At 45.6% G+C, this 27,265-nt stretch overlaps 1 protein-coding gene across 1 annotated transcript; it reads right to left on the bottom strand.

Moving 5' to 3' along the window:
* Positions 1-334: 334 nt before the first annotated feature.
* LOC149363361 (uncharacterized) lies at positions 335-22,576 on the bottom strand. The gene is made up of 4 exons (XM_089568482.1): positions 22,520-22,576; positions 20,841-21,525; positions 1,314-1,940; positions 335-354 (listed from the first exon to the last, which is right to left on the bottom strand). The coding sequence occupies exons 1-4, from the start codon at positions 22,574-22,576 to the stop codon at positions 335-337; spliced, it is 1,389 nt and encodes a 462-aa protein (XP_089424608.1).
* Positions 22,577-27,265: the final 4,689 nt, after the last annotated feature.

The raw sequence follows: 27,265 nt of genomic DNA, 5'->3' as shown, positions 1-27,265 counted from the left end.
GAACCTGAGTGGCATATAATAAAGCATTAAGTTATCTCGAGTAATTTTTAAAGTAGACGTAACAAAAAAATACTAGGTGGCAACACACTCAGTTAATTTCAATTTGGATGCAGGTTTCGCTATGTTATATACGATGATCCATTTCATCTGGGTCAACCTGAATGTTCGCTATGAAGCTAAGGCGGACGCCACTAGTGCCTGCAGTAATTAACGTCCAGGGATGTCGTACCAGAGCAGAGTGGCTCCTGTTTAAGGCTGTGTTCAGTCGTCGAAACACTCACTACAACGATGCGAATGTATTGGCCACCTAGAGATGCGCCTGCGCAGAGTTGCTTCACGACTCCAGGAAGAAGCCTGCATATAATGGTGTTGACTCAGAAGCCATTATCAGGAATTGGCACAGCTCTTAGCTAATGCCACTGAGACTTTCGGCCCAAGGCCCTTCAGTTCTAGAAGTCCAATTTTTTTTTGCTTACGACATTGATTTGGTTTGAAACCACCCCTGTATTGGCAGCGAGCAAAGTCAGTATGAAATTTTTGGAGCATGATGTGGGTGTATCAGAAAAATCTGCTGAAAAGTTATTCTCGACATCGTTCTTTGCTTGCAGGCTATTCTCTACAATAATATTCAATTTATCTTGTAAGAACTCGGATGATTTCTTTTATTTTTCGTACCACAAAATACCACCAACAACATACATTTGCTGATAAACATTGAAGAACGAGAAAAGGACAGGACGAGCGGTATACCGCTCGTCCTGTCCTCTTTTCGTTTTTAAAGTTTATCCCCGCTGTATCTTTCATGGACACAGCATTACAAGCAAGTAGGTATGAGTGACCACTGACAAAAGAAGTAGTTAAGTACAACATATTTATTTGTACGTATTCTCTGCGAGGTACCAGGCCAGATGGGCGGCTCCTTCAGTACATTTCATCGAGATGTAGCTTGATTTGAAGATTTCTGAAATAAAACAAAGAAAGGTAAGACGACCAACAAAACATTTCACCCTGATATAAAAATTGTGGTAATATTGCAATAAATACAAAATTAACTCCAAAATTGCGTCACTAAGATTGATTCTAGGCTTAAAAGAATATTTTGTATATTTTTGTCAGCGTAGCACAGGAAGATTCGGGAACCTTTATATAAATAAGAGCATTTCCCTTAGGGCATAATAATCCTAAATAGCCACATGAAATTTGTTGCCTTAATGGACCTAGGAGCTGCATTTCGAAGTTCTGCTGAACTGCAACGATATTCTACTTGGCACCTCTGTTCAGAGCCATTTATAAGTGAAAACACCGATACTTACACTTCTTCTTGCGGAGAAGAGCACCGTAGTGGAAGGGAGAGCCGAGGCCGTAACCGTAGTTCAGGCCGTAGCCGAGGAGACCATGGCCGAAACCATAGTGGCCAGCGCCATAGCCGAGGGTGTTAACGCCGTAGCCGTAGACTGGGGCGGCGTGGTAGGCAGCGACAGCTGGGGCAGCGTGGGCAACGGTGGCAACAGCTGGGGCGTGGTGGACGGCAGCGAAAGCTGGGGCAGCGGCGTAGGTGGCGACTGGAGCCGCGTGAGCGACGGTGGCAACAGCTGGAGCAGCAGCGTAGGTGGTGGCAACCCTGGTCACAGCTGGAGCAGCGGCAACAACTGGAGCAGCAGCGTAGCTGGCGACAGCTGGGGCAGCGTGGTAGGCGGCAACGCGAGTCACAGCTGGGGCGACGGCGTAGCTAGCGACGGCTGGGGCAGCGTGAGCAACAGTGGTGACTGCTGGAGCAGCGGCGTAGGTGGTGGCAACCTTAGTCACGGCTGGAGCAGCGGCGTAGGTGGCGACAGCTGGGGCAGCGTGGTAGGCGGCAAAGCGACTCACAGCTGGGGCGACAGCGTAGCTAGCGACGGCTGGGGCAGCGTGGGCGACGGTGGCGACAGCTGGGGCAGCATGGGCAACGGTCGCGACGCCTGGGGCGTAGCCGGCGTAGCCAAGGCCGTAACCAAGGCCACCGTAGCCAAGACCATAACCGTAGCCTCCGTAGCCGAGGCCGTAGCCTAGGCCAGTGTATCCGATGCCATGGCCAAGGCCGAAGCCGGTGTAACCAGCAAAAGCACTGGTGGCGAGAGCCAGGAGGACGCAGGCACGGATCTGAAAACAAAAATATCCTGATTGTAATGTGTAGCTTCTACCGGTGTGCAATAAATTCTGAGAGCGCGAGAGTTTGCAGTCAGATTGTTGAAAATAAAGCGGCTTTCTTCGGTAATGTAGTTAGCCGAAGAACTAAAAGAATAGAAGTGTTCTATAGGAAGCACTTCTTTTGTCAGAACAGCGGAGGTGGTTGGCATGCGTATCAATACAACTCACTAGGAAATTAAGTAAAACTAAATCGGCGTCTTTGGTTTCATCGTGGTGACAAGTACGAAACATGCGTAAGGGTAATTTTGATCATTCTTCTCGGTGCGTCGCATTTTAAAACAAGTGCCTTAAATCGTGCCTCCTCCAGAAGAAGAAAAAAAACGGGTAATCTGAATCGATTCTCTGTCTCGCGTTTGAAGTTTTTGCTCGGCGCTGTTGCATCCAATCGGCGGATCGAGGAGGCGTCTTGTGCAAAGTGGGGCTGAATGTTGAGCGAGCGCCGTTAAAAGAATCGATGTGTGTGAAACGCTTGAGTAACGGGTTCTTTATATTAAGTGTATATCAGAGCTGTTCTGACGGTTAGAAAAGTTTACCTATTAACAAATGGTTGATGAGTGGTCGGACATCGGCTTAGAACAAGAGCTAAATTTACCATAGACTCTATAGAAAGTATTCTCAAAGTCTGACGTGTGCTCGTTAAATCTGTGGCACATGTACACGAGAATCGTATGCGAGTGGTTATAGCGCCTTTGAGTATTTCAAGATAAGAAGGTTGAAATGACAGTTACTAGCCTGATGTGCAGCTTTGTCGTGCCAAAACTATCTATAATGTCAGGCCTCCTGAGCTCGTGACGAAGCAAAAACAGTCTCGTAAGTTCAGGGCAACGCTACATTACACCCATGTCCCCTGTTCAGACAAGCTCAACATAGCAGCTTTAAACTTTAGAAGCAAACAGAGAGCTCCCACTCTCTTTTGCTGTTGTAAGGAATGACAAGGCATTCGGAGAAGTTTTCAATCCATATATACAGAAGCGAGTGTCTTGACACATTGATGTCTGCTTGTTAAGTCTATAATTTGCGACCTTCTATTTAATATATTCTTATTCTAAAATAGCATAAAGAGTTAGATCTAGGATGTTACGATTTCTAATTACTTTCGGAGATCTGTGGATGAACACAGTGTGGAAAAGTTCTTTTCAAGCTTTTTGCCGAACCAGGTTGAGCACAATTTGCTCACCTGTGAAGGAGGTTGAAGGTATTGTTCATCAATCTCAAAGAAAAGCATGTTAAAGCAAACATCCCTAGTATTTAACACTTTCTGTCACTCATCCGCTTGAGCTGCGTTTTTCTAAACACTTATTGCAAAAGATACTTCGCATTACTGTGCTACCCTAGAGGCGGTTGCGCTTCAAGATTCTGAACTCATCACAGAATGAAGTGCTCTGCTTCTGCACCGCTTAATTCACAAAAGTCACCACTTATGCCTCACGACACAAATAGTTACCGCTGTTCAGAAGGCAAACCTATTAGAGCGACGGAAAGTTGCGAAGTTTTCTGTTTAAAAACTTTCGAGCACTGGTGTGGCAATTGCAACTTGCACAGAAGGGACGGGCATGGTGAATATGTTGCTAACGCTTGTTACGCGTTTACTTTTGTCTTGGGCTGTTGTTGTGGCGACTAATATTGCGACGCTGGGCACTAGAACTGCCAGATTATCACGCAGAGAATGAAGATAAACAGGGCGCTGATTTTCTTACTGCAGCTTAGCTTCAGTTTCGGTGCAAGCAAAATCTCCGAAAACAACTACCTCATTTCTAAGTGGTCCAATATCAATAATTTCCCAAATGATGCGCTCCAGCTAGTTCGAATTGTTTTCTTAGAAGTCTCTTTAGGAGCACGTCTGAAGACAAAAAACATCGTCTTACCATGGTTGCTTTTCAAGGGATGATGAGCCAACTGCTGGTCGGTGCAGTGTTTCGACGCTTTTTATACTCCGTGGTGTCTACCCTTTCCCATAGACGGCGAAAAAATGTAGAGTTTCTCTGTGACGACCTTCAATGCTTTTTCTTGCGCCGACGTATGAAGATGGCACCACGATACCAGGTGTCAAAGACATGTTGTCTAAGAAGATTAAGTGAACCGCGCCCTCAAGCATGCAAGGTCGTGTAAGACGTAAGCTTGCAGTGTGGTTGCCGTTATGGCAGCGATGACACGTGGGTCCCTGCAGGATGAGATGAAGAAGATAATGAATTCTCTAGGGTGCTTCGCAAAGACAGCTTTTCGCATTTGTTTTTTCATTCTCAACAGAACGTGACCGCTGTGAAGAGGCAGTGCAAAGCAGTGACCGTTTAAGCTGCAGAGAAACACTGGCTGGTGTTTCACCTGCTTGGGAATGTCACCGGTGAGGCCGAGTAGGAAAATGGGGTGCCGTCGTGCCGTGCATTTAGAGTTTGTGTAGAAACGAAGAATCTTGGCTGTGGCGCAGGCGAGTTCAGTACAATGTCGTGTTATCACTACACAATGGTGGGAACACTGAAACAACTCTTTTCCTGTTGGTTTTAAAATGGTGAAAATAAACACGTTTGTTACCAGTGATAAGAATCAGGAAACGAAGCACTATTTCGGGAGCGTGTTTCATGGAAAGATTAATAAAATGATTGTGAATGCCAACACGTAACATAGGAGGTAAAACTTCACAGATTTTCTCATGTGTAAGCAGCATTACCAAGGGAAAACAGTAATTTCATTATGTGAGCACTTCCGGGCACCATGTTCTGCAAGCATGAGGTGATGCGGGAGTTCACGTGAGAAAGAGGCTTTGACTGAGAGAGAGACAAATTTCAAAGTAAACATTCGCTACATTTATCAAAGTCTCTGCTCAAAAGAAATTTTTACTTTGGTACAGCACACTGTGTGACGCTATTTTTCTGTGTAGTGAAGACAGTACTCTACGGCACGCGGATCTAAAACATCTTTCGTTTAGATGTCAAGAACATGTGACATAGGCTGGAGACAGCAAGTGCTGAAGGCAGATGTACTATATCATAAACGCAAAAATGCACTGAGTTTCTTTGAATATTCCACCTAATAGCGCTTTGGAGGACCTCATTTGAAGTTGTAGCAAATCGGGACCAGTAACGGTTAATGACAAACAAACAGCCCTATTGATTACAACCGAGGAAAAGTGTGCAGTTTGTTTACCTTTCAAATGATACGAAGTATCCAGCACTTAGCGTTTCTAGTTAGATTGGAAGGATTAAATTAATAAATTTAGGGGAATAATCGCAGGTGTACCTCCCAACCTCAACTACACAGATACCAATAAATTTCTTTTTGTGGCATAGATTTTAGAGAGGAACACCGAGAGGCTTGAAATTATTAGTTCACAACTATTCGCTCGCGCATACACTTGCGCATGATGTTATTTTGGGCTCTCGTTCAAACAGGATTATGCAGGAAAAAAATTCGCGTGAAAGTGCTTTTTTTTCTTGAGTTAAATTTTCTTAGGCCAAATGATTTCGAATGTAATCAGCGGATTTATAGGTGAACCGGCTTTACCAAAGAGGAGAGTTTTCCCTGACACCACCTCTAAATTCAACCTTTAACCTCTGATCGTGACATCCTTGCGGCCTTTCAGTTATCAGAAGAAGGCTGTTAAAAAAAATATGGTTACAAAAAAAATCATTCTGCGGCCGCCGTTTTTAGTTTGCACTGCCTCGTTATCAGCGTGTACAATAAGGAAACAAGTGTTAGTACTACTATAATCACTCTCTAGAGCGCTAGTTGTCGTCAGGTTACTCCTAAAAAAAATATTTAGGAGAAAGCTATTTTACACTATTGGAGGATGTCGAAAAAATCTTTGACTCCAAGTGGATCGGAGAGAGCCAGAGACTCGGTCGTAAACTACGCATTGCGGTTGATATATTTACCATGCCGGTATTTATGACTCGTTCCGTGTCAAGGAACGCTGCATCCTAGGAATATAATATGGTGACACGATTATGGTGAAAAAATAAAAAAAATGCCGGAAATATCCCAGGCCAAGCGAGTAGGTGTCAGAGATTGATAATGATTCATCTTTCGTCGAAGAAGAAGTCATCGATGCCGAGGGCACAAAGAGAATAGAATGGGAAAGTTGTGATCCTGCAGGTAATCTCGGTGCCAATATCTATAATGAGATGTGCGACGACGACGCAGAACCAAACGGGAATGTAAATGCGCAGAAAGGTAAAAGCCATCCTAAAAGCTACTACCACATTCCAAAATTTGTTTGTTTGCAGAATGACAAAGTTGTAGAAACGAAAAACTTATCACAAAAATACGAACTTTCACCGAAACTTCATCATACAGATCCCTAAACAAAATGGATGACAAATCACTCTATGCTAAGATCGCTTTCGAAATATGGTGAACATTTTTAAAATGACTTCATGACTGATAGTGTGGAGACCCCTGGCCTTAATCATCATCATAATAATCGATCCCCTTTCAGAAATTCCCAGATTATGCAGCGCCTCGCACAATGTGCGGGGTCAGCCCGAGCAGAAAGGGCTTGCCGATTGGAAAGCCAACAAGATTTTCAAGTCTGCAACGCAGACAGGGTTTTCTGTTGCAGCGCAGATGCGCTCGACCATAGTCTTCTATGTTATCTATGAATGGTCATCGGCGCTGTCATAAAAGGCAACCGACCATCGTGCAAGGTCGCGGCACTCGTCGCGATGGCGCGATGCTATTTTTCTACGCTTGGTTGCGCGCCAAAATACCAGCTGCTGTGGGGTTCGCACGCTCTTCCAGGACTGGAATAATAGCTTACGGTGCCAGAGAGCCGGAGTACTCGAAATATTTCGAGGTAAATGTAAAAAAACATGTTTCCCCGCGAAGTGGTGTTTTGAGATGTGTGAAAGGCTGGAAGTTGTATAATATCTACGCGGCTGCGGTCAAAGAAGCGCATGTTAGAACCATGCTAAGTGAAGATGAAAAACAATCGCTCGACCAAAGACAAGTACAGAGTGAGTGACATTTTTAACGTTCAGGTCGATTCAGATAAAAGCAGGGACCGGTGACGACGATATATTTGCTCGCGGGTTGGAAGGGGCGTTCTTCAATTAACGGATCGAGAGGGAGCAGCACAACGTGGGAGCGCTTTGCCACACATTTTGTTCCCATCTTAGGGTCTGCGCTTGCACTGATCCGAAAAGTAAGCAATTGAGCCACGACGTTCTGAAAGCTCTTCTGCACCTAACCAATAGACGATGGATGGATGGATGGATGGATGGATAGGAGCGCCCCCTTTGAAACGGGGTGGTGGCAATTGCCACCATGCTCAGCTTTTCTTTATTTATTACTTTTTTTTTGTTTACTGTGTTGGCAATTCTCATTAAGATTCTCCATCAACTTTTCCTACGGTTTCCTACTATTCTAACCTTATGCCACATCTCTGCTTTTCAGCCACCAATCCTCCAATCGCTTTTTGCTGACTTCCACTGCAGATTTATTTACATGACCATTGTTATCTTTAAACCCTAGGGCCTCAGAAAGAGTGACTGTGCCTGCATCGACATCCGGATGGATACCATCACATTTGATTATGAGGTGTTCAATTGTTTCCACAGATCTACCACACACTGCACATGTGTCATCTTCTTCGTTAAATTTCTTTTTGTAGCTGCGCGTTCTAAGACAACCTGATCTAGCTTCAAAAAGTAGGGCACTGCCTCTTGAGTTATCATAGAAAAATTCTTTCCTGATCTGCTTTTTCCAGAATCGATATAGTTCTACACTATGTTTCTTTTCCATTGAATTCATCCAATTTTTAACTTCCGCGTTTTTAACCTGTCGTTTAATGCTCTTTCTTTCTCCGTCCTCATGACCGGCATACTTACTGGTTAGTTTTCTAGTTCTTTTCCGCCACTGTGAGTCAACGTTCTTTCTGTATAAATATTTAAATACCTTAGCTGCCCATCTGTTATCGTCCAATTTCCTCAGGCGTTCTTCATATAGTATTTTACTCTTAGCTTCCCGTGCCTCGAACGATGCCCAGCCCATATCCCCTTGTACTGCCTCGTTTGTGGTTTTGCCGTGGGCACCTAGTGCTAATCTTCCAACAGCTCTCTGATTTACGTCTAATCTCGACTGAACTTCTGCCCTTAAGCACAGAACCGCATTGCCGAAAGTAAGTCCCGGCACCATTATTCCTTTCCAAATACCTCTTAGTACTTCATATTTGTTGTACCCCCATAATGCCCTATGTTTCATTATCCCGGCGTCTCTTCGTCCTTTTGCCCTAAGAGCCTGTTCATGCTTTTCCGTGTATATCTGCCCTTCGTTTAGCCATATCCCAAGGTATTTGTATTCGGCCACTTTGGGTATTTCGTGGCCTTGTATTGTAAGCACCTGATCAGTTGTATCGTTAAAAATCATCACACCTGATTTAGTTGCGCTAAAACTGAATCCTAGAGCGTCTCCTTCGTCTCCACAGCAATTAACCAAAGTTTGTAAATCTTCCTGGCTATCTGCTAACAGTACAATATCGTCCGCATACATTAAACCCGGGAGTCGCTGCTCAACTACATTTCCGCCTAATCTGTACGATAGATTATAACCCAGATTACTTTCTTCTAGCCTTCTTTCCATATTTATCACGTAAAGCATGAACAACAGCGGTGATAGAGGGCAACCTTGCCTTAATCCTTTGTGCACCCCTACAGTTGTGGTACTTTTTTTGTGGTACTTACAGTTGTGGTATGCGAAATGCGCAGCGCCATCTCTCGACGATCCGAGAACTAAGTCCTCCATGTTGGCACGGTACAGAAAACGAAACCGCTGCCCAGCGTTGGGTTAAAACGGCTGCGCTTCGTTTGAAAAGTAAAATGCCGATGCAGTGTTGCGCTACCCTCTCCACTGTGAAAAGACACTACGATGCGTGCCAGAACTAGGTGCGTTCCAGCTTTTCGCTTTTCTATTTTTTTTACTCCGTCCCAACGTTTTAGTAACACAAAACGCCGTGCGAGGTATCGTGTCAGCACGCGGATCAGTGCGCAGCTTTCGCTTTCTGCGCTGATTTTTGACAAATCTCTCGAGGTGATTTGCGTTTAAATTAAGATAAGGACTACAGCCTTTGTTGTCTCTGATCAAAATTAGAAGCCGATTTCGTGCATTTATCAACTCCCCGGTCGGGCGTGAATATATATAGACGCATACTTGAACAACGTAATAGAGAAGGTAATTTTTTGAGCGGGCCAATCGCTCGTGCCGTGGCGAAATAAGTTCACTCGAAGAACCATATCCCGATTACTGCTTAGTTTGCTACTTGTTCAGTTAAGTTTTTCCCGCGTTCAATTAGTTTTAGAAGGGCGAGCAAACTCTCTGGACCATACGCATATGTTATGCGCGTTAAGGAGCTAGTCTTTGTGAAGCAATACACCCTACGTATAAAAACTGAGGTGCGAATGCTTTATTTCTTGAGGATTCCTATACCTTCCATATCTGCGGCGACGAAAATCTAAAAAAAAGAAGCGAATAATATAGCTACTTTATTATGAAGAAGGGACGCATTTCTAAGCTAGAAAGTTCGTGCAACTGTGTTCTGAAAACGCTTCAGGCCATCAGATTTTATTATCGTTGTGGCAAGCTTCAACAGCTTGCTTCGCAACAAAGCCATTTCTCCAAGTTTGGGAGTAAGCTAATTAAGATTCGGAAGCAACCGAACATGCTAATTTCGCCCCTGCACACACAACTTGACCAGCATATCGAGTCCGTGCAGGCACCTACAGCTGTACGCTCTTTCTCTAATCAAGCCGCCGGGGTAGCTCAGTGCCTATCTGAAAAAAAAAAAAACCTGCGTCTTTCCTTACATTTTGAATTATATATGACCACTTTCCTCTTGGTAATATCGATCGACAACATCGCAATACTCGCTTCAACTGCGTCTAAAGCAAGACGCGGTTTCAACGAATTGCGGCGAAAATCAACCGACGCCGGGCTCTGAAACGGTGACGTTGAAAACCGCAGATGCGCATTGCACATTACAGTAAAGGAATCGAATTACGCAGCTGGTCGAGGGTCTTGTGTGATTATACTGCAATGCACGAAGCTCCTGGCATCGGCGCGAACGAAAGTTCGCACTATCAGAGAAGTTTGTCAACACACGTGCGCACTCACCGCAAAATAACCGCTCGCTACCCTACCAGATGAATTCACGTCCACCTGGGAATAAAATAGCCATGATAATGCGTGATGCTTGAACTGGTGCTTTAATGCGAGCATTAAAACGACAACAGCACACGGTCACGGTTCGACTTTCCAACTCACTTTCGAGTGCCGATTATTGCGATCATCAGCGTCAGACTTCAAGCGAAGCTGAGGACGCGGTAGGAGTAAGCTGGCGGTTATTGAAAGCACCTACATTTAGTCAAAGATCAGCTGTGAAAACAACGCAGCAGCTGAAGCTTGCCTGTTGAAATTCCACTCGCAAGAAGAAAGTACGCATAGCAAACGATGCACCAGCTCGACGAGCTCGACCGCGCCAAGATGGAAATCGGAAGTAGTGGGCGCGGTGTTGCCAGACCGCCAAGCAATTTCGCATATCGTCTATTCGAGGTAACCGATATAATCGCCGAGTAAAACTGGTTTTAAAGGACCTCCTGTGACAAGGAGAGGCAATTTTTAGCTTACAAAAGCTGAAATTATGATACACGCAGCACAGCGGAAGTCAGCAGGAAATTACTTATTCGTTCACTGCACCGGGCCGATCGATAGAAATGCGAACGGAGCGGAGCGTAGTCTCTCCGCTGTTCACAATTCTGTTCATCATGCTTTTACTTTGGTGGTAACAAAATAACGCTAGAGTCGTCCATGGTGCATTCTCGAACGACTTTAACGTCTCTTTCTTACAACCCAGCCAAAAGTGCGATGAAAACAAAATATAACAGCGGAGAGCGTAGGCCCTCTGTTGTTACCGTTTCTTTCCCTCGTACAATTGCTTGAGAGGTTTTCGGGACAGCGGCTTCGTAATAAGAATCTTGGCAACGCCGTTCTCTTCTGCTATCTGCATTACAAAAGTAGCCAATATGGTTACGGGACAGAAGAGAACAACCTGAAGATACTCTGCGTGAAGCAACTGTTCCAAAATGTGCTCAAACTATGAACACTGAAAAACAAACGAAAAATAGCTTTTTTGCTCTTTGTGTATGCAACACCGCACCTATCATAACTTTTACATTTAAATTATAATCAATACTCTTAAAGATTTCTAATGTCGTTCAACCTCACACTGATTTGACCAAATATAGCAAGCCTGCTATTCTGTGAGTGTTTCTTCTCTAGGGGGCTCCAAAGTACATTAAGATTTCTCTACCCCGAATGCTTTGCTTTTGGGACCAGTGCATGATAGCCCTAAATATGGCGACAAGGCATCGGTAAGCTCACTCAAGCAGCCGCCGCGGTGGCTCAGTGGCTATGGTGCTCGGCTGCTGTCCCGAAAGACGCGGGTTCGATCCCGGCCGCGGCGGTTGAATTTCTTTGGAGGAGAAAATCGAGGCCCGTGTACTTTGCGATGTCAGTGCACGTTAAAGAACCCCAGGTGGTCGAAATTTCTGGAGCCCTCCACTACGGCGTCTCTCATAGCCTTAGTCGCTTTGGGACGTTAAACCCCATAAATCAATCAATCAAAGCTCACTCAACTGCTACCTCTCGCAACGCTACGGGCAAAAATAAAGGTCACCACCCAGACTTGTATCGAAATTCATGTTTGATATCGCGTAGAACATGTGTTAGGTTTGGTTGGGTTTATGGGGTTTAACGTCCCAAAGCAAGTGAGGCTTTGAGAGACGCCGTAGTGGAGGGCTCCGGAAATTTTGACCACCTGAGGTTCTTTAACGTGCAGTGACATCGCACAGTACACCGTCCTCTAGAATTTCTCCTCCAAAGAAATTCTGCCGCCGCGGCCGGGATCGAACCCGCGTCTTTTGGGTCAGCAGCCGAGCACCATAACCGCTGAGCCATCGCGGCGGCCGAGAACATGTGTTAGGAAGACCCACTCGGGCCAATGTGTTCCCCTGTAAGCGATTGTTGTTCGCGTCCAATAGGGCTTCTTGATTCTTCCCGTACGCCCTGATTGATGTCGCAACCGCGGATGTTATCGAGGTCCCAGTATTTTACTAGTTTTTTATTGCTGTATACTAGCGAAATGCGCGAATATAGATTGGCGCGTTTTGTCTTCCAGTTACCTGCACTGCCTTGTGTCACACGCCCGAGCAGAGCTTTAGCAATTCGAGTGAAGTATCGCGCTGGAAACGATCCTGGAATGCGAGTGGCCCTCGCGGATGAGGTGCACGGTATTCCCCTAGGAGAGGACGCTGAACGAACAGGCTGAAACGCACGAGAGGATATGTAAAATATAGGTTGCTATGGCACGTCTGATAAGAAACGTCCGCTTCGTGTGGCCGCACTTGAAATAAAATCGTCTTTATTTTCATCCTCACTAGGGACATGCGGGGATGAGAAAAAATGCTGCCAGTTGTGGTAAGCAGCTTGACGGGTTCCCATCATGGCTCATTGGGTACAAGGATTTGATCGGTGTTGCAGGTCAAAAAATAGTATACACAAAAGCATTATTTAAATTATGCTACAGATTTTCTTTCTATCTTTCAGGTGTACGTAAATTATCATTCTCAGAAAACTACATAACACTGCTAAATAACTTAAACAGCCAGTATAGCCATTTCAAAAATCAAGAAACAAGAAAGCAGGAAACAAAATAGAAAATAAGAAATACAGCTTTTACAAGAGCTGCGCAAGTCGTGCTGCTGGCACCAATGAATGTTATGCAAATTTTTTTTGTGCGAAAGCTTTTTTGAAGCTCGGACAAAGCCCCGATGGCCGGTGGAGAACACATAACTTCACCTACTCTGAAATAATCCTCTCCACATCGCTCAGAAGCGGCAGCGTCTGGTAGGAGGACAGTTAAGGAAGCTTTTGTTTTGTTTTCCTTCGAAAGAGAAAAATACTTTGTTCTTTATATAAAATGCCTCGTCGCTTGACTGATGGCGACGCCCATCTCAGTGGGAAGGTTATAGTGTTTTTATAGTTTGTGTGTGCACGCCTGCCTTGGGGCCAAATACCTAACCGATGCGATTCGTCCATAAAGGGCGTTTAGCGCCGAGGGCTAGCCGTTATTTGACTTTGAAGAAGCGCCAGCGTAAGAAACGTGGGATTGAATACAACTGACGCCCAGCCAGGGAACCAGCGAAGGAACTCGCGCCAGTATTCGGTGCGCCCACCCCGTGATCCGCCAGTCGTTGGAATGCCATAGTCTCCTGTGAACAATTTCTGTTTCTTCCGTTTGCCTCTGCCCTGCATTTGTGCACTCTTGGTGCAAAATGTGACTTAGTATTGTAGCCTCTCTCTGTTCTGGCTTGCATGCGTTGCAGTGCCTTTGAGTTCTTATGGGTTATTTATAACTCCGCTGTATTGTCTCTTGGGTGTATAAAGTTTATTAAACAGTGGACATTTCACTGCGTTCCATTGTCTGACTCACGACCCGCGGAAGCTAAACGCCAGTCACCACCCACTGTGTAACTTGGTAGCTGGATACTGGCTGAACTTACCACTGTAACTATAGAGCATCTCCAACTGCACCAAGAACTGCACCCAACCCCCCACCCCCCGCTTTAAGGGTGTTAGGCACACATCCTACCAGTGTGTGCACCTGACGACACCCTGTGTGCCAGTGTTTGTATGCGGGGAGCCCGCGAGGAAAGTGGGAATGCAACTTACTAGTGACCATCAATTAAACGTTTTCAGGCCATTATTGTCAAAAATAAAAGCTAGAAACTTAGCCCTATATGCAGGCACATGAGGGGTTTTATCGGCCGTGGCCGAGCCCCAGCAGTCAGGTGACGCCCACTTTCACCTGCCCAGAAAGAAGAAAATAGCTTCAACAGGGCTTCGGGTTCCGAATGCACTCCGCATAATGTCGAGCTTTCCTTTAAGTGTTTTTTTTGTTTTCATTTTCTTTCATTCAGTGAGTATCGCATTTGACACAGCCGGCGTTTGGAAGATGCAGTCCACGTGAACCTACAGTTCCGCCTCGCCAGCACCGAATCTGAGAGTTCCATAGTGTTTGGTTTGGTTTGGTTTATAGGGTTTAACGTCCCAAAGCGACTAAGGCTATGAGAGACGCCGTAGTGGAGGGCTCCGGAAATGTCGGCCACCTGGGGTTCTTTAACGTGCACTGACATCGCACAGTACACGGGCCTCTAGAATTTCTCCTCCAAAGAAATTCTGGCCGCCGCAGCCGGGATCGAACCGCGTCTTTTGCGTCAGCAGCCGAGCACCATAACCGCTGAGCCACCGCGGCGGCGCAGTTCCATAGTGTGGAGCTCTACATTTGAGATGTATGAGCCACTCTGGAGGTTCCTGGTAATCGGGCTACATAACCGGCCTGTTCTGTTCCTCTTCAGATTTTCAACGGACAGGTTCTGTTAAAAGTACGTCAGACGCACTATTAGCGAAAAATTAAGGTTCTCTGCACCTGTTTCATGCATCCTTGAACGAATATATGAAGCCTAATTGTGATGGTACGAATTACACAACGCACCAATGAGTCTCCGCCATTACACTTTAGATTCAAAGAGATTAATTAATTTTTTTTCGACAGAGCCACCTTTGATTCACTTTTCACGGCGGGTGTACAGTGGCGATCAGTGAACGTTTAGGTGGATTGGTGAGCAATGCGTCAGCAAGCCATCAGTTTGCCTATCTAAAAAAGAGGCCAAACACCTGCGCGGCCATGTAAGCAGAAGACGATAGATTATCTTTCGAAGGATTGCCTGTTCTTCAGGATAACTATGCGGTTTTTCAAATCATTTCTTCAGTTGTCAGTGCAGCATCGTACTCGTATGTATGTTTCTTCAACGTCCTTGTTCAATTTCTGCTGCTCAATTATACGATTATGCGATCAGTGACCCCGCGAAGATGCAAGCGCGTTGCTATCTTCGGCGGTGATCACCACTGAGCGCTCTAACGCTATCCCCTTCGTTTTGTCTGGTCTATTTTTGTTTTTTTCACTCTCCCTTTAACCAGAAAAACGCCACCTTTTAAATCGCTATTAAAATCGGAAAGAAAACACACCTTTTCATTTTAGATCTAGCGCTGTATGCATATCCGACAGCTTGAGCGAAAGAGGAACTGCTTCACTCGCCGATACAACGTGTATTACCCTGCGAACTCGCGCGTCTGAAGTTGGCTGCGGGCCACGTATAAATCGTGGCCTGCAACGAATGCACGTTCCCAGCGCAGTCTTGTAATTCGACTTGGCGCGTTGCTGAACATCTGCTTTTGCTTAGTTTCCGTCCTTAACAAACCTCCATCCTCTATGAAAAGTACATATCTGCCGCTTCAGATCCCAGACCTAAAAACGTAGTTTTGCGTAGTCTTCCCCCAAAGCGCCCATTTAACGTCCTATGCTTGTCCTAATATCCACGCATTCTGCGGCTCTGGAATTCACGAAGGTTTGTTACGAGATTTTTCAAATGTACCGATTCAAATATACTGACATATATTGGGTGCAGAAAGCCGCCGTCGTTATGACTGAACGGTTGCAAAGTATGCGCATTATAACATTTAATATCGAGCAATCCGGGGGGGGGGGGGGGGGGGTATTATGCCTTATTGCGCACATTTCTATGCCAGTCTGCGCTTGAAGCACTTTCTCTGGTGGCTACGTTATTCTGGTCAGTGCTTGTCAGTCTTAACTTTCCTCGATCTTCAACAAAACACGACGCCGGTTCTAGACGGCAGATAACAAAAACCAACGTTGACTAGCTGCACTCTCACAAAACATTAACACAAGAATGTATGCCGCAGAAATTCACAAACATACTGCTTTGTGACAACATTCAGCAACTTCTCAAGCGATTTAAAAAAGAGATTCACACAGCGCAACAGAACGAGGACAAGAAGGAACACGAAACACAGGATGGGTACTGAAACACAGGACAAAGCACAGGACAGAGGCCGTCCTGTGTTTCGTGTTCCTTCTTGTCATCGTTCTGTTTCGTTCTGAGAATCTGTTTCTTAAAGGATGAACCAACTACCCCACACCAGAATCCTCAAGCGAGTAGGAACTTCTCAACAAAAGTGCCTAGATTTCGCTAGGGTGAGAAATAAGTTGCAACAACATAGCCATTGGTGTAAGAGGCATTCTTCAGCACAGGACATGTGAGCGAAAATTGAGCAAGCTTTACAAAAAAAAAGAACAAAGCGTTCTTCTGAATTCAAATTAGGTGAAAGTTTTGTCGAATTATATGCACAGTACCGGAGAGTATTTTTTCGTTGTGCTTAGATTAAAATAGTCAACAATAATGAATTACTTTTTTTTTAAATATTGACTTTGTGTAGATTGGGAACTGGTTGCGTGCCAAGAAAATGGAGAGACCGTAAGCTTCCGAAGGGGTAGCTTAACGCGGTCCTTTTCGTTCGACAAGAATGCATGCCCGCGATATTTAAACACAATACTGAATTACAGAGTGCACCGTGCGTATGAGAAAGAAAGTCAGATTAAACCTTAATCAAATGAAGGGAAAAAAATCTCTGCCTTTCCCGGAATCGAGAGTAGACTAAGCATGAAATGTTTACGGGCGTAACACATTGGTTGTAGTTGGTACTAGTCAAAATCTTGAAATGGGTCTAGTGTTCAACACACCACACTCTTGTTGCGTCGAAGCGATTGCCTGCTATAGAGCAGGCTTAGGTAGGCAGCCGAGAACCGTGGCGGCCTTGTCGCTTTCGGGAGCGGCCGCATAATCATGGCGTTGTCGGCAGGGGCGAGCAGTCTTCTGCTGTGGCGTATCACTCCCAAAGCGATCGCTTTTCGCAAGACGCTTCCTAACTCTCCTTTCATCAGGCTCCGTGGTTAAGCAGCTGTGATGGTGGCGGAATTGAAATACAGGACGATGCACAAGCGTGCGCGGACACGACGAGACGCAGGCCTGACAAGAATGTATATGCAGAGCGTTGGAATACTCCGCGAGCGTGTATACATCTGCCTGCCAAAGGGGGAAACTTCATGAGCTGAAGGCCCAGCGGCCGGTCTTTTACATGCGTTCGTGTGGGACCGCAACGCCACCCTTGGGGACGGCGCGGAAGCGCGGCCCTCTCTCTTAGAGAGTCTCGTTAAATATCGTACGTTGCCCAGATGTTCTCGTTTCAACGACCGGATGAGTGTAATTCAGTGCCCGGATGTTGGCTTTCGGTCTCGGCGTGACGTCACCACACTGCTGACAACGGGAGCTAAAAGCATTTCGTGCTTAAAAAAGCATTTCAAGCTTAAAAACGTATGTCGTCGTTGTTGGACACGGCTTTAAAGAGCCCAGCGCTGGCTGTTTTTCCTACGCACAGCGGACCAGCAGAAGCTGGAGGTTGCACAAGTAGGGGACAGCCAGTGGTACCGCGACGGCATTCAGGAATGACCTCGATTACAGCGCTGCCAGCTTCGCGCCTACTGCGCTGCCCGCGACAGAGATTGTCATTGCTTTTGGTTCCCAGATAAGCCCCAGCGGTTGCTGGCGGGGCGCCGCAAAAGCTCACTATCAGCAGCCTCTGTCGTTTATCACTGTACCAACAGCAACCCGAAGCACTGTCGTGGGTAGCGCAGACGACACGAAGCTGGCAGAATTTCATAATGTCGCATATGTGAGCGCGATAATCGAGCAGCATTCGAGTGCATAGAGCAGGCTTTCTCAAGTATTTTAATGTTTTGACGACTTGATTTTGCCGATTAAAAAGTGCTACGTTAAGGTTACCAGGTAGGAAGCGGCTGGTTCGGACCAATTTCGTGGGGGTCGACAACTTTCCAAATCAGTCCTGAGCATTGAAAACCGTAGTGCTATATCAGGAGCCTACGGCGCCGGCAGCTCGTTCCCCTCTTCAGTCATCAGACGCATTGTAAACGCAGTGATTTGTGTCGCGAGGTGTGCCGACAGAGCCAGCGCGGCGCGCGCTTCGGGCCCTGTCCGAAGCTCTTCTCCGAACTGGGCCTTGGCATGGTCGTGGACTACTGAAGGTGAATATTCGGTGGTTCTCGAGAAGATGGTTAAGAATGTGCTCGCAATTAAAATTAACTACTTTTAAAACACCCTTGTTCCTCGGCAGGCGCTGTTTTTTCTTTCTGCCATGGTTAAGGGGAGAAAGTAAGGCTTACGCGGGGCGCCTCAATCAGTTCCTGTCTTAGCAAACGGTGCACGTGAAGAAGCGCGACATGCCCGTTTCTGGCGGTATGCTGTCCTTTGCAGCAAGCTCCGGCATCCCTTAGGCTCTGGACACCTACAAGTACCTTCCGATGTCGACTGTATTAGGATGAAAATGGGCGCGAGCACGAATTTGACATCTGCGTCCAAATACGGTTTTAAAAGAAGCCGAATGCAAGAAAGAAAGCAGAGCGCGCCGAGTCTCAGTCATTTCCAGACTGCCTCTTTCGTAACAGCCCTATATCTTGGTTTCCGTTTCTAATCAACCATTTTGACAAGCACCTCGTGTTGTCCACTTCGCTAAACGGCTAGCGGCCCACCCACATGTTCTGAGAATACTGAACAAATAAACATGTTTTTAACCAAATCACAGCACGGGCGTACGAAAACGCAATTTTTAAGGCATTCTTCGTGCCCCTCTGATTGCTTTATGCCGATGACCGGCCATTATGCCTCATCGTTCTCCTTCACCGATTATGGTGATCATCCGACGTACTCACCGGCCTTTGAAACTAAGTGATATATAAGAAAGCAATAAATTATGTCGAGTAATTTTTCATGTAGACGTAAAAAAAGAAATACTAGGCAGCACAACACTCAGTTAATTTCATATTAGAAGAAGGCTTCGGTATGTTATATACGATGATCCATTTCACCTGGGTCAACCTGAATGTTCGCTGTGAAGCTAAGGCGGACGCCACTAGTGTCTGCAGGAATTAACTTTCAGGGATTTCCCACCAGAGAAAAGTTGCGCCTGTTTAAGGTGCTGGGTTCAGTTACCGACACACTCACTACAACACTGCGAAAGTATCGGCCACCTAAAGATGCGCCCGCGCAGAGTTGCTTCACGACTCTAGGAAGAAGCCTGCATGTAATGGTCTTGACTCAGAAGCCATTATCAGGCATGGGCACAGGCGTTAGCTAATGCCACTAAGACTTGCGGCCCAAGGTGCTTCAGTTCTAGAAGTCGATTTTTTTTTTTGCGTACGACATTGACTTTCTTTGAAATCACCCCTGTATTGGCAGCGCGTAATGTCAATATGAAGTTTTTGGAGCATGATGTGATTGTCTCGCAAAATTCTGCGGAAATGTTATTCCCGACATCGTGCTTTGCTTGCAGGCTATTCTCAACAATGATGTTCAATTTATCTTGTGAGATCTCGGATGAATTCCTTTAGTTTGTCCATGTGCTTCCTTTAATTCTCCTTTGGCCGTGTGCTTCGATATCAACAAAGGATTTTTGTTTCTTTTCTTATTGTCTAACTGTTTGTTTCATGTGTATGTACGGTTTACAGACCTGCTTCATTCCCCATATTTTTCAATGTGAATTTTGATGAGCGCACTTTCTTTTGTTAGTCTACGTCGACTGCGATCTTGTAAGGTGGCTCCTGGACCTTTGTCAAGCTGCTCTGTACAACTTTCAGTCCAGAGGACCATTCAGAGTTTTTGCTTGTACCGCTCTGAAAGATAAATGAATTAAATTGAATTGAATTTTTCATAACACAAAATGCCACCAATAATATAGACCTGCGTCATTCCCCATATTTTTCAATGTGAATTTTGATGAGCGCACTTTCTTTTGTTAGTCTACGTCGACTGCGATCTTGTAAGGTGGCTCCTGGACCTTTGTCAAGCTGCTCTGTACAACTTTCAGTCCAGAGGACCATTCAGAGTTTTTGCTTGTACCGCTCTGGAAGATAAATGAATTAAATTGAATTGATTTTTTCATAACACAAAATGCCACCAATCATATATATTTGGTGATAAACATAAAGTTTATCGCCGCTGCATCTTTCACGGACAGACTATTACAAGCAAGTAGGTATGAGTGACCACTGACAAAAGAAGAAGTGAAGTACAAAATATTTATTTGTACATATTCTCTGCGAGGTACCAGGCGAGATGGGTGGCTTCTTGAGTACGTTTCATCGAGATGTAGCTTGATTTGAAGATTTCTGAAATAAAACAAAAAAGGTAAGACGACAAACAAAAATTTTCACCCTGCTATAAAAATTGTGATATTATAGTAATAAATAAAAAAATAACGCCAAACTAGTATCGTTAAGCTTGAGTCTAGGTTTAACCCAAGAATGTTTTGTACATTTTTGCCAGCTGAGCACGGGAAGCTTCGGGCACATTTATATAAATCAGAGCATTTCCCTAAGGGCATTATAATTCTAAATAGCCACATGAAATTTGTTGCCTTAATGGACCTGGGAGCTGATTTTGGAAGTTCTGCTGAACTGCAACGATATTGTACTTGGCATCTTTTCTCAAAACCAATTATAGCGTGGAAACGCCGATACTTACACTTCTTCTTGCGGAGAAGGGCACCGTAGTGGAAGGGAGAGCCGAGGCCGTAGCCGTAGTTCAGACCGTAGCCGAGGAGACCATGGCCGAAACCGTAGTGGCCAGCGCCATAGCCGAGGGTGCTAACGCCGTAGCCGTAGACTGGGGCGGCGTGGTAGGCAGCGACAGCTGGGGCAGCGTGGGCAACGGTGGCAACAGCTGGGGCGTGGTGGACGGCAGCGAAAGCTGGAGCAGCGGCGTATGTGGCGACTGGAGCAGCGTGAGCGACGGTGGCAACAGCTGGAGCAGCAGCGTAGGTGGTGGCAACCTTGGTCACAGCTGGAGCAGCGGCAACAACTGGGGCAGCGGCGTAGGTAGCGACAGCCGGGGCAGCGTGGTAGGCGGCAACGCGAGTCACAGCTGGGGCGACAGCGTAGCTAGCGACGGCTGGGGCAGCGTGAGCAACAGTGGTGACGGCTGGAGCAGCGGCGTAGGTGGTGGCAACCCTAGTCACGGCTGGAGCAGCGGCGTAGGTAGCGACAGCTGGGGCAGCGTGGTAGGCGGCTACGCGACTCACAGCTGGGGCGACGGCGTAGCTGGCGACGGCTGGGGCAGCGTGGGCAACGGTGGCGACAGCTGGGGCAGCATGGGCAACGGTCGCGACGCTTGGGGCGTAGCCGGCGTAGCCAAGGCCGTAACCAAGGCCACCGTAGCCAAGACCATAACCATAGCCTCCGTAGCCGAGGCCGTAGCCTAGGCCAGCGTATCCGATGCCGTGGCCAAGGCCGAAGCCGGTGTAACCAGCAAAAGCACTGGTGGCGAGAGCCAGGAGGACGCAGGCACGGATCTGAAAAAGAATATCCTGACTGTAATGTGTAGCTTCTACCGTTATGTAATAAACCCTTAGAGCGCGGAACTTTGTAGTCGGATTGTTGAAAATAAAGAGGCTTTCTTGCCTGACGACACAAGTAGTATTTACCGCTGTTCAGACGGCAAACATAATAGAGCGAAGGAAAGATGCGCAGTATTCTGTTTAAAAACTCTCGAGCACTGATGCGGCAATCACAACTAGCACCGAAGGGACCGGCATGATGAATATGTTGCTAATGCTTGTTACGCGTTCACTTTTGTCTTGAGCTGTTGTTGTGGCGACTAATATTGCGACGCGTGACAGTAGAAGTGCCAGATTATCACGCAGGGAATGAGGAGAAACATGGCACTAATTTTCTTTCTGCCGCCTAGCTTCTGTTTCGGTGCAAGGAAAATCTCCGAAAACAATTACCTCCTTTCTAAGAGGTTCAATATCAATAATTTCCTCAATGACGCGGTCTAGTTAGTTCGAATTGTTTTCTTACAAGTCTGTTTAGGAGCGCGTCGGAGCACAAAAAACGTCGTCTTACCATGGTTGCTTTTCAAGGGATGATGAGCCAACTGCTGGTCGGTGGAGTGTTTCGACGCTTTTTATACTCCTTCTTGTCAACCCTTTCCAACAGGCGGAGTAGATATGTACAGTTTCTCTCTTACGACCTTCAATGTTTTTTCGTGCGCCGACGTATGAAGATGGCGCCACGATACAGGGTGCCAAAGACATGTGGTCTAAGAAGATTAAGTGGACCGCACCCTCAAGCACGCAAGGTCGTGTAAGACGTAAGCTTGCAGTATGGTTGCCGTTATGGGAGCGATGACACGTGGCGCCTGCAGGATGAGATGAGGAAGATAATGAATTGTCCAGGATGCTCTGCAATGCCACCTTTTCGCATTTGTTTTTTGTTTTTCAACAGAACGTGACCGTTGTGAAGATCCAGTGCTAAGCAGTGACCGTTTAAGCTGCAAAGAAACACTGGCTGGTGTTTCACCTGCTTGGGAATGTCTCCGGTGAGGCCGAGTAGGAAAATGGGGTTCCTTCGTGCCATGCATTCAGAGTTTGTGTTGAAGCGAAGCTGCTTGGCTGTATCACAGGCGAATTCAGTTCAATGTGGCGCTATCAGTACACAAAGTTGGGAACACTGAAACCACTCTTTTCCTGCTGGTTTTAAAACAGTGAAAATAAACGATTTTGTTATCAATGATAAGAAGCAGGAAATGAAGGAGTATTCCTGGTGTCTGTTTCGTGTAAAGATTAATAACAACAATGCGAACGCCGAGACGTAACGACGGAGGTGAAATTTCGAAAAGATTTTCTCGTGTGTAAGCAGCATTACCAAGGGAAATTAGCTATTTCATTATGTGGACGGTTCCGGGAACCACGCTTCTTTAAGCATGAACTGGTGCGGGAGTGGCTTGTGGCAAAATAAAAAAATCTCCTTCCGTCCACGCGAGAGTGAGGCTTTGACTGAGAGGGAGAGACAAATTTCAAAGTAATACATTCTCTACATTTCTTAAATTCTCTGCTCAACCAAAATTTTTGCTTTGATGCAGCCCACTGTGTGACGCTAGTTTTCTGTGTAGTCAAGATAACACTCTAGGGCACGCGGATCTAAATCATATTTAGTTTTGGTTCCGTGAACATGGGACATTATAGGCTGGAGACACCAAGCGCTGAAGGCATACGTACTGTGTCACAAACGTAAAAATGCGCTGAGTTTCTTTGAAGATTTCGCTTAAAAGCGCTTTCGAGAACATTTGCTACAACTTGAAGTTGTCGCAAATCGGGACTACTGACGGTTAATGACAAACAGCCCTCTTGATTATAACCGAGGAAAAGTGCGCAGTTCGCTTACCTTTAAAATCATACGAAGTACCCAGCACTTAGCGAGTCTAGTTAGATTTGAAGGATTAATTTATTGCCTTTAATGGATTATTCGCATGTGAGCAACCCAGCCTCAACTACAAAGATAAAAACATTTTTTTGTGGCATAGGCTTCAGAGAGGAACACCGAGAGGCTTAAAATTATTAGTTCATAACTATCCTCTAGGGTCATAGACTTCCGTATGATATTATGTGGCGCTTTCGTTCGAACAGGAATATAAAGGAAATACGTGCGAAAGTGATTTTTTCTTGAGTTTAATCTTTTTAGGCCAAACGATTCCGATTCCAATCAGCAGATTTACAGCTGTAGCGGCTGTACCAAAGAGCACAATTTTCCCTGTCGTCTTTAAATTCAATCTTTAGCCACTGATCTTCACATCCTAGCGCTCTTTCACTTATCAGACGTAGGCTGTTAAACAAAATAGTGTTAGAAAAATAAATTCATTATGCTGCCGCCGTCGTTAGTTTGCACTGCCTCGCTTTCAGCGTGTACAGTACAGAAGCATGTATTAATGTTACTATAATCACTCACTAGAGCACAATTAGTCGTCAGGCTACTCTAGAAAAAAAAAACAATTATTTTGTAGAAAGCCATTTTACACCATATCAGGTTGTCGTAAAAAACTTTGATTCTTAGTGGGATCACAGAAAGCCAGAGACTCGATCGTAAACTTCGCATCGGGGTTGATACAATTATCATGCCCGTATTTCTCACTTGTTGTGTGTCAAGGTGCGTTACATCAAAGAGATATATATTGCTGACATGATTTTGGTGGAAAAATAAAAAAGGCCGAAAATAGCTCACGCCAAGCGAGCAGGTGTCAGAGATTGATAATGATCCATCTTTCGGCAAAGAAGTAGTCATCGCTGCAGAGGGCACAAAGAGAACAGAATGCGAAAGTTGTTATCCTGCAGGTAATCTCGGTGCCAATATCCATAATCAGATGTGCGGCGACGACGCAGGACCAAACGGGAATGTAAATGCGCAGAAAGGTGAAAGCCATCCCAAAAAGCTACCACCACATTCCAAAATTTGTTTGTTTGCAGCATGACAAACTCGTAGAAACGAAAATCTTGACACAAAAGTACGAATTTTCCCCGAAACTTCATCATACAGATCCCTAAACAACGTGGGTTACAAATCACTCTATTCTAAGATCGCTTTCAAAATTGTTAAAATTTTTAAAATGACTTCGTGACTCATAGTTTGGAGACCCTTGCCTTAATCATCATCATAATCATCGATTCCCTTTTATGAATTCCCAGATTATGCAGCGCCTCGCACAGTGTGCGGAGTCAGTCGGAGTAGAAAGGGCTTGCCGATTGCAAAGCCAAAAAGATTTTCAAGTCTGCAACGCAAGCAGGGTTTTGTGTTGCAGCGCAGATGCGCTCGACCACAGTCTTCTACGTTATCTATAAATGGTTACCGGCGCTGACATAAAAGGAAACCGACCATCGCGCAACGTCGCGGCACTCGTCGCGATGGCGCGATGCTCTTTTTCTACGCTTGGTTGCGCGCCAAAATACCAGCTGCTCTGGGGTTCGCACGCTCTTCCAGGGCTGGAATAATAGCTTACGGTGCCAGCGAGCCGGAGTACTCGAATTTCTTCGAGGTAAATGTAAAAAAACATGTTTCGCCGCGACATGGTGTTTTGAGATGTGTGAAAGGCTGGAAGCTGTATAATATCTACGCTGCTGCGATCGAATAAGCCCATGTTAAAACCATGCTAAGTGAAGCCGAAAAACAATCGCGCGTCCAAAGACAAGTACAGAGTGAATGTGACATTTTTAACGTAAAGGCCGATTCAGATAAAAGCAGGGGCCGGTGACGAGGATTCATTTGCTCGCGAATCGGAAGGGGCGTTCTTCAATTAACGGCTCTAGAGGGAGCAGCACAACGTGGGAGCGCTTTGCCATACATTTTGTTCCCATCTTAGGGTCTGCGCTTGCACTGATCCGAAAAGGAAAGCAACTGAGCCACGACGTTCTGAAAGCCCTTCTGCACCTACCCAATTCGGGGTAACCGATATAATGGCCGAGTAAAACTGGTCTTAAATTACCTCCTGTGACAAGGAGAGGCAATTTTTAGCTTACAAAAGCTGAAATTATGACAGACACAGCAAAGCGGAAGTCAGCAGGAAATTACTTATTCTTTCATTGCACCGGGCCGATCGATAGAAATGCGAACGCAGCGGAGCGTTGTCTCTCCGCTGTTCACAATTCTCTTCATCGCGCTTTTACTTTGGTGGTAACAAAATGACGCTAGAGTCGTCCATGGTGCATTCTCGAACGACTTTAACGTCTCTTTCTCACAACCCAGCCAAAACTGCGATGAAAACGAAATATAACAGCGGAGCGCGTAGGCGCTCGGTTGTTACCGTTTCTTTCCCTTGTACAATTGCTTGAAAGGTTTTCGGGACAGCTGCTTCGTAATAAGAATCTTGGCAAAGTCGTTGTTTTCTGCCATCTCCATTACAAAAGTAGCCAATATGGTTACGGGACAGAAAAGAACAACCTAAAGATATTCTGCGTGAAGCAACTGTTCCAAAATGTGCTCAAACTATGAAAATTGAAAAACACATGAAAAATATCTTTTTTGCTCTTTGTGTATGCAACACCGCTACTATCATAACTTTTACACTTAAATTATAATCAATACTCTTAAAGATTTCTAAGGTCGTTCAACTTCACACTGATTTGACAAAATATAGCAAGCCTGCTATTCTGTCAGTGTTTCTTCTCTAGGGGACTCCAAAGTACATTGAGATTTCTCTGCCCCGAATGCTTTGCTCTGGGGAACAATGCATGATATCCCTGAAAATGGCGACAAGGTATTCAGTAAGCTAAATAAAGTTTTACGAAAAAAAAATAAAGTTTTACGACCACCATTCGGTAAGCTCACTCAACTGCTACCTCTCGCAACGCTCCGGGCAAAAATCAAGGTCACCAGCCAGACTTATATCGAAATTCATGTTTGATATCGTTTAGAACATGTGCTAGGAAGACCACTGTAAGCGATTGTGGTTCGCGTCCAATAGGTCTTCTTGATTCTTCCCGTACGCCCTGATGAGTGTCGCTTCCGCGGATGTTATCGAGGTCCCAGTATTTTACTAGTTTTTTATTGCTGTATACTAGCGAAATGCGAGAATATAGATTGGCGCGTTTTGTCTTCCAGTTACCTGCACTGCACTGTGTCACATGCCCGGGCGAAGCATTTGGAATTCGACGAAGCATCGCGCCGGAAACGATCCTGGAATGCGAGTGGCCCTCGCGGGTGAGGTGCACGGTGTTCCTCTACGAGAGGACGCTGAACGGACTGGCCGAAGCGCATGAGAGGATATGTAAAATATAGATTGCTATGGCACGTCTGATAAGAAACGTCCGCTTTGTGCGGCCCGACTTGAAATAAAATCGTCTTTACTTTCATCCTCACTAGGGACATGCGGGGAGGAGAAAAAATGCTGCCAGTTGTTATATGCAGCTTGACGGGTTCCCATCATGGCTCATTGGGTACAAGGATTTCAGCGGGATGCGGATCATAAAATAGTATTCACAAAAGCATTATTTAAATTATGCTATAGATTTTCATTCTTTCAGCTGTACAGAGGGCAAAACGCATGTCTAGAACACGCTCTGAGTGGGTTTCGGGCGTAACACGCGATAACTAGCGATAAGATTTGGTTAAAAAGGGTCTGGATCTAAACATCTGCTTTTAAACTCATAGAATTTCATCGCCATTTTTTGCCTTCTTTGTCGCAGCGGCTTTGGGAGCTCCGGAACACAGATCTTGGTTGTTCTAGGCATGCGTTTTGCCCTCTGTACGTAAAGTATCATTCTCAGAAAACCACAAAAC

This window comes from Amblyomma mixtum, chromosome 2 (assembly GCF_055824585.1).
Source record: "Amblyomma mixtum isolate Tamu chromosome 2, ASM5582458v1, whole genome shotgun sequence".
Taxonomy (NCBI): domain Eukaryota; kingdom Metazoa; phylum Arthropoda; class Arachnida; order Ixodida; family Ixodidae; genus Amblyomma; species Amblyomma mixtum.
Note: the sequence above shows the minus strand (reverse complement) of the source record. Positions and strands in the feature narration are given on the sequence as shown.

Coding starts and splice junctions, on each gene's coding strand:
- LOC149363361 (XM_089568482.1), bottom strand. CDS start 22,576: ATGGCACGAAGGAACCCCATTTTCCTACTCGGCCTCACCGGAGACATT. Junction 1,941..20,840: donor TGCCCCAGCTGTCGCTGCCT/ACCACGCCGCCC, acceptor CGACCGTTGCCC/ATGCTGCCCCAGCTGTCGCC. Junction 355..1,313: donor TCTTCTCCGCAAGAAGAAGT/GTAAGTATCGGT, acceptor CATTATATGCAG/GCTTCTTCCTGGAGTCGTGA.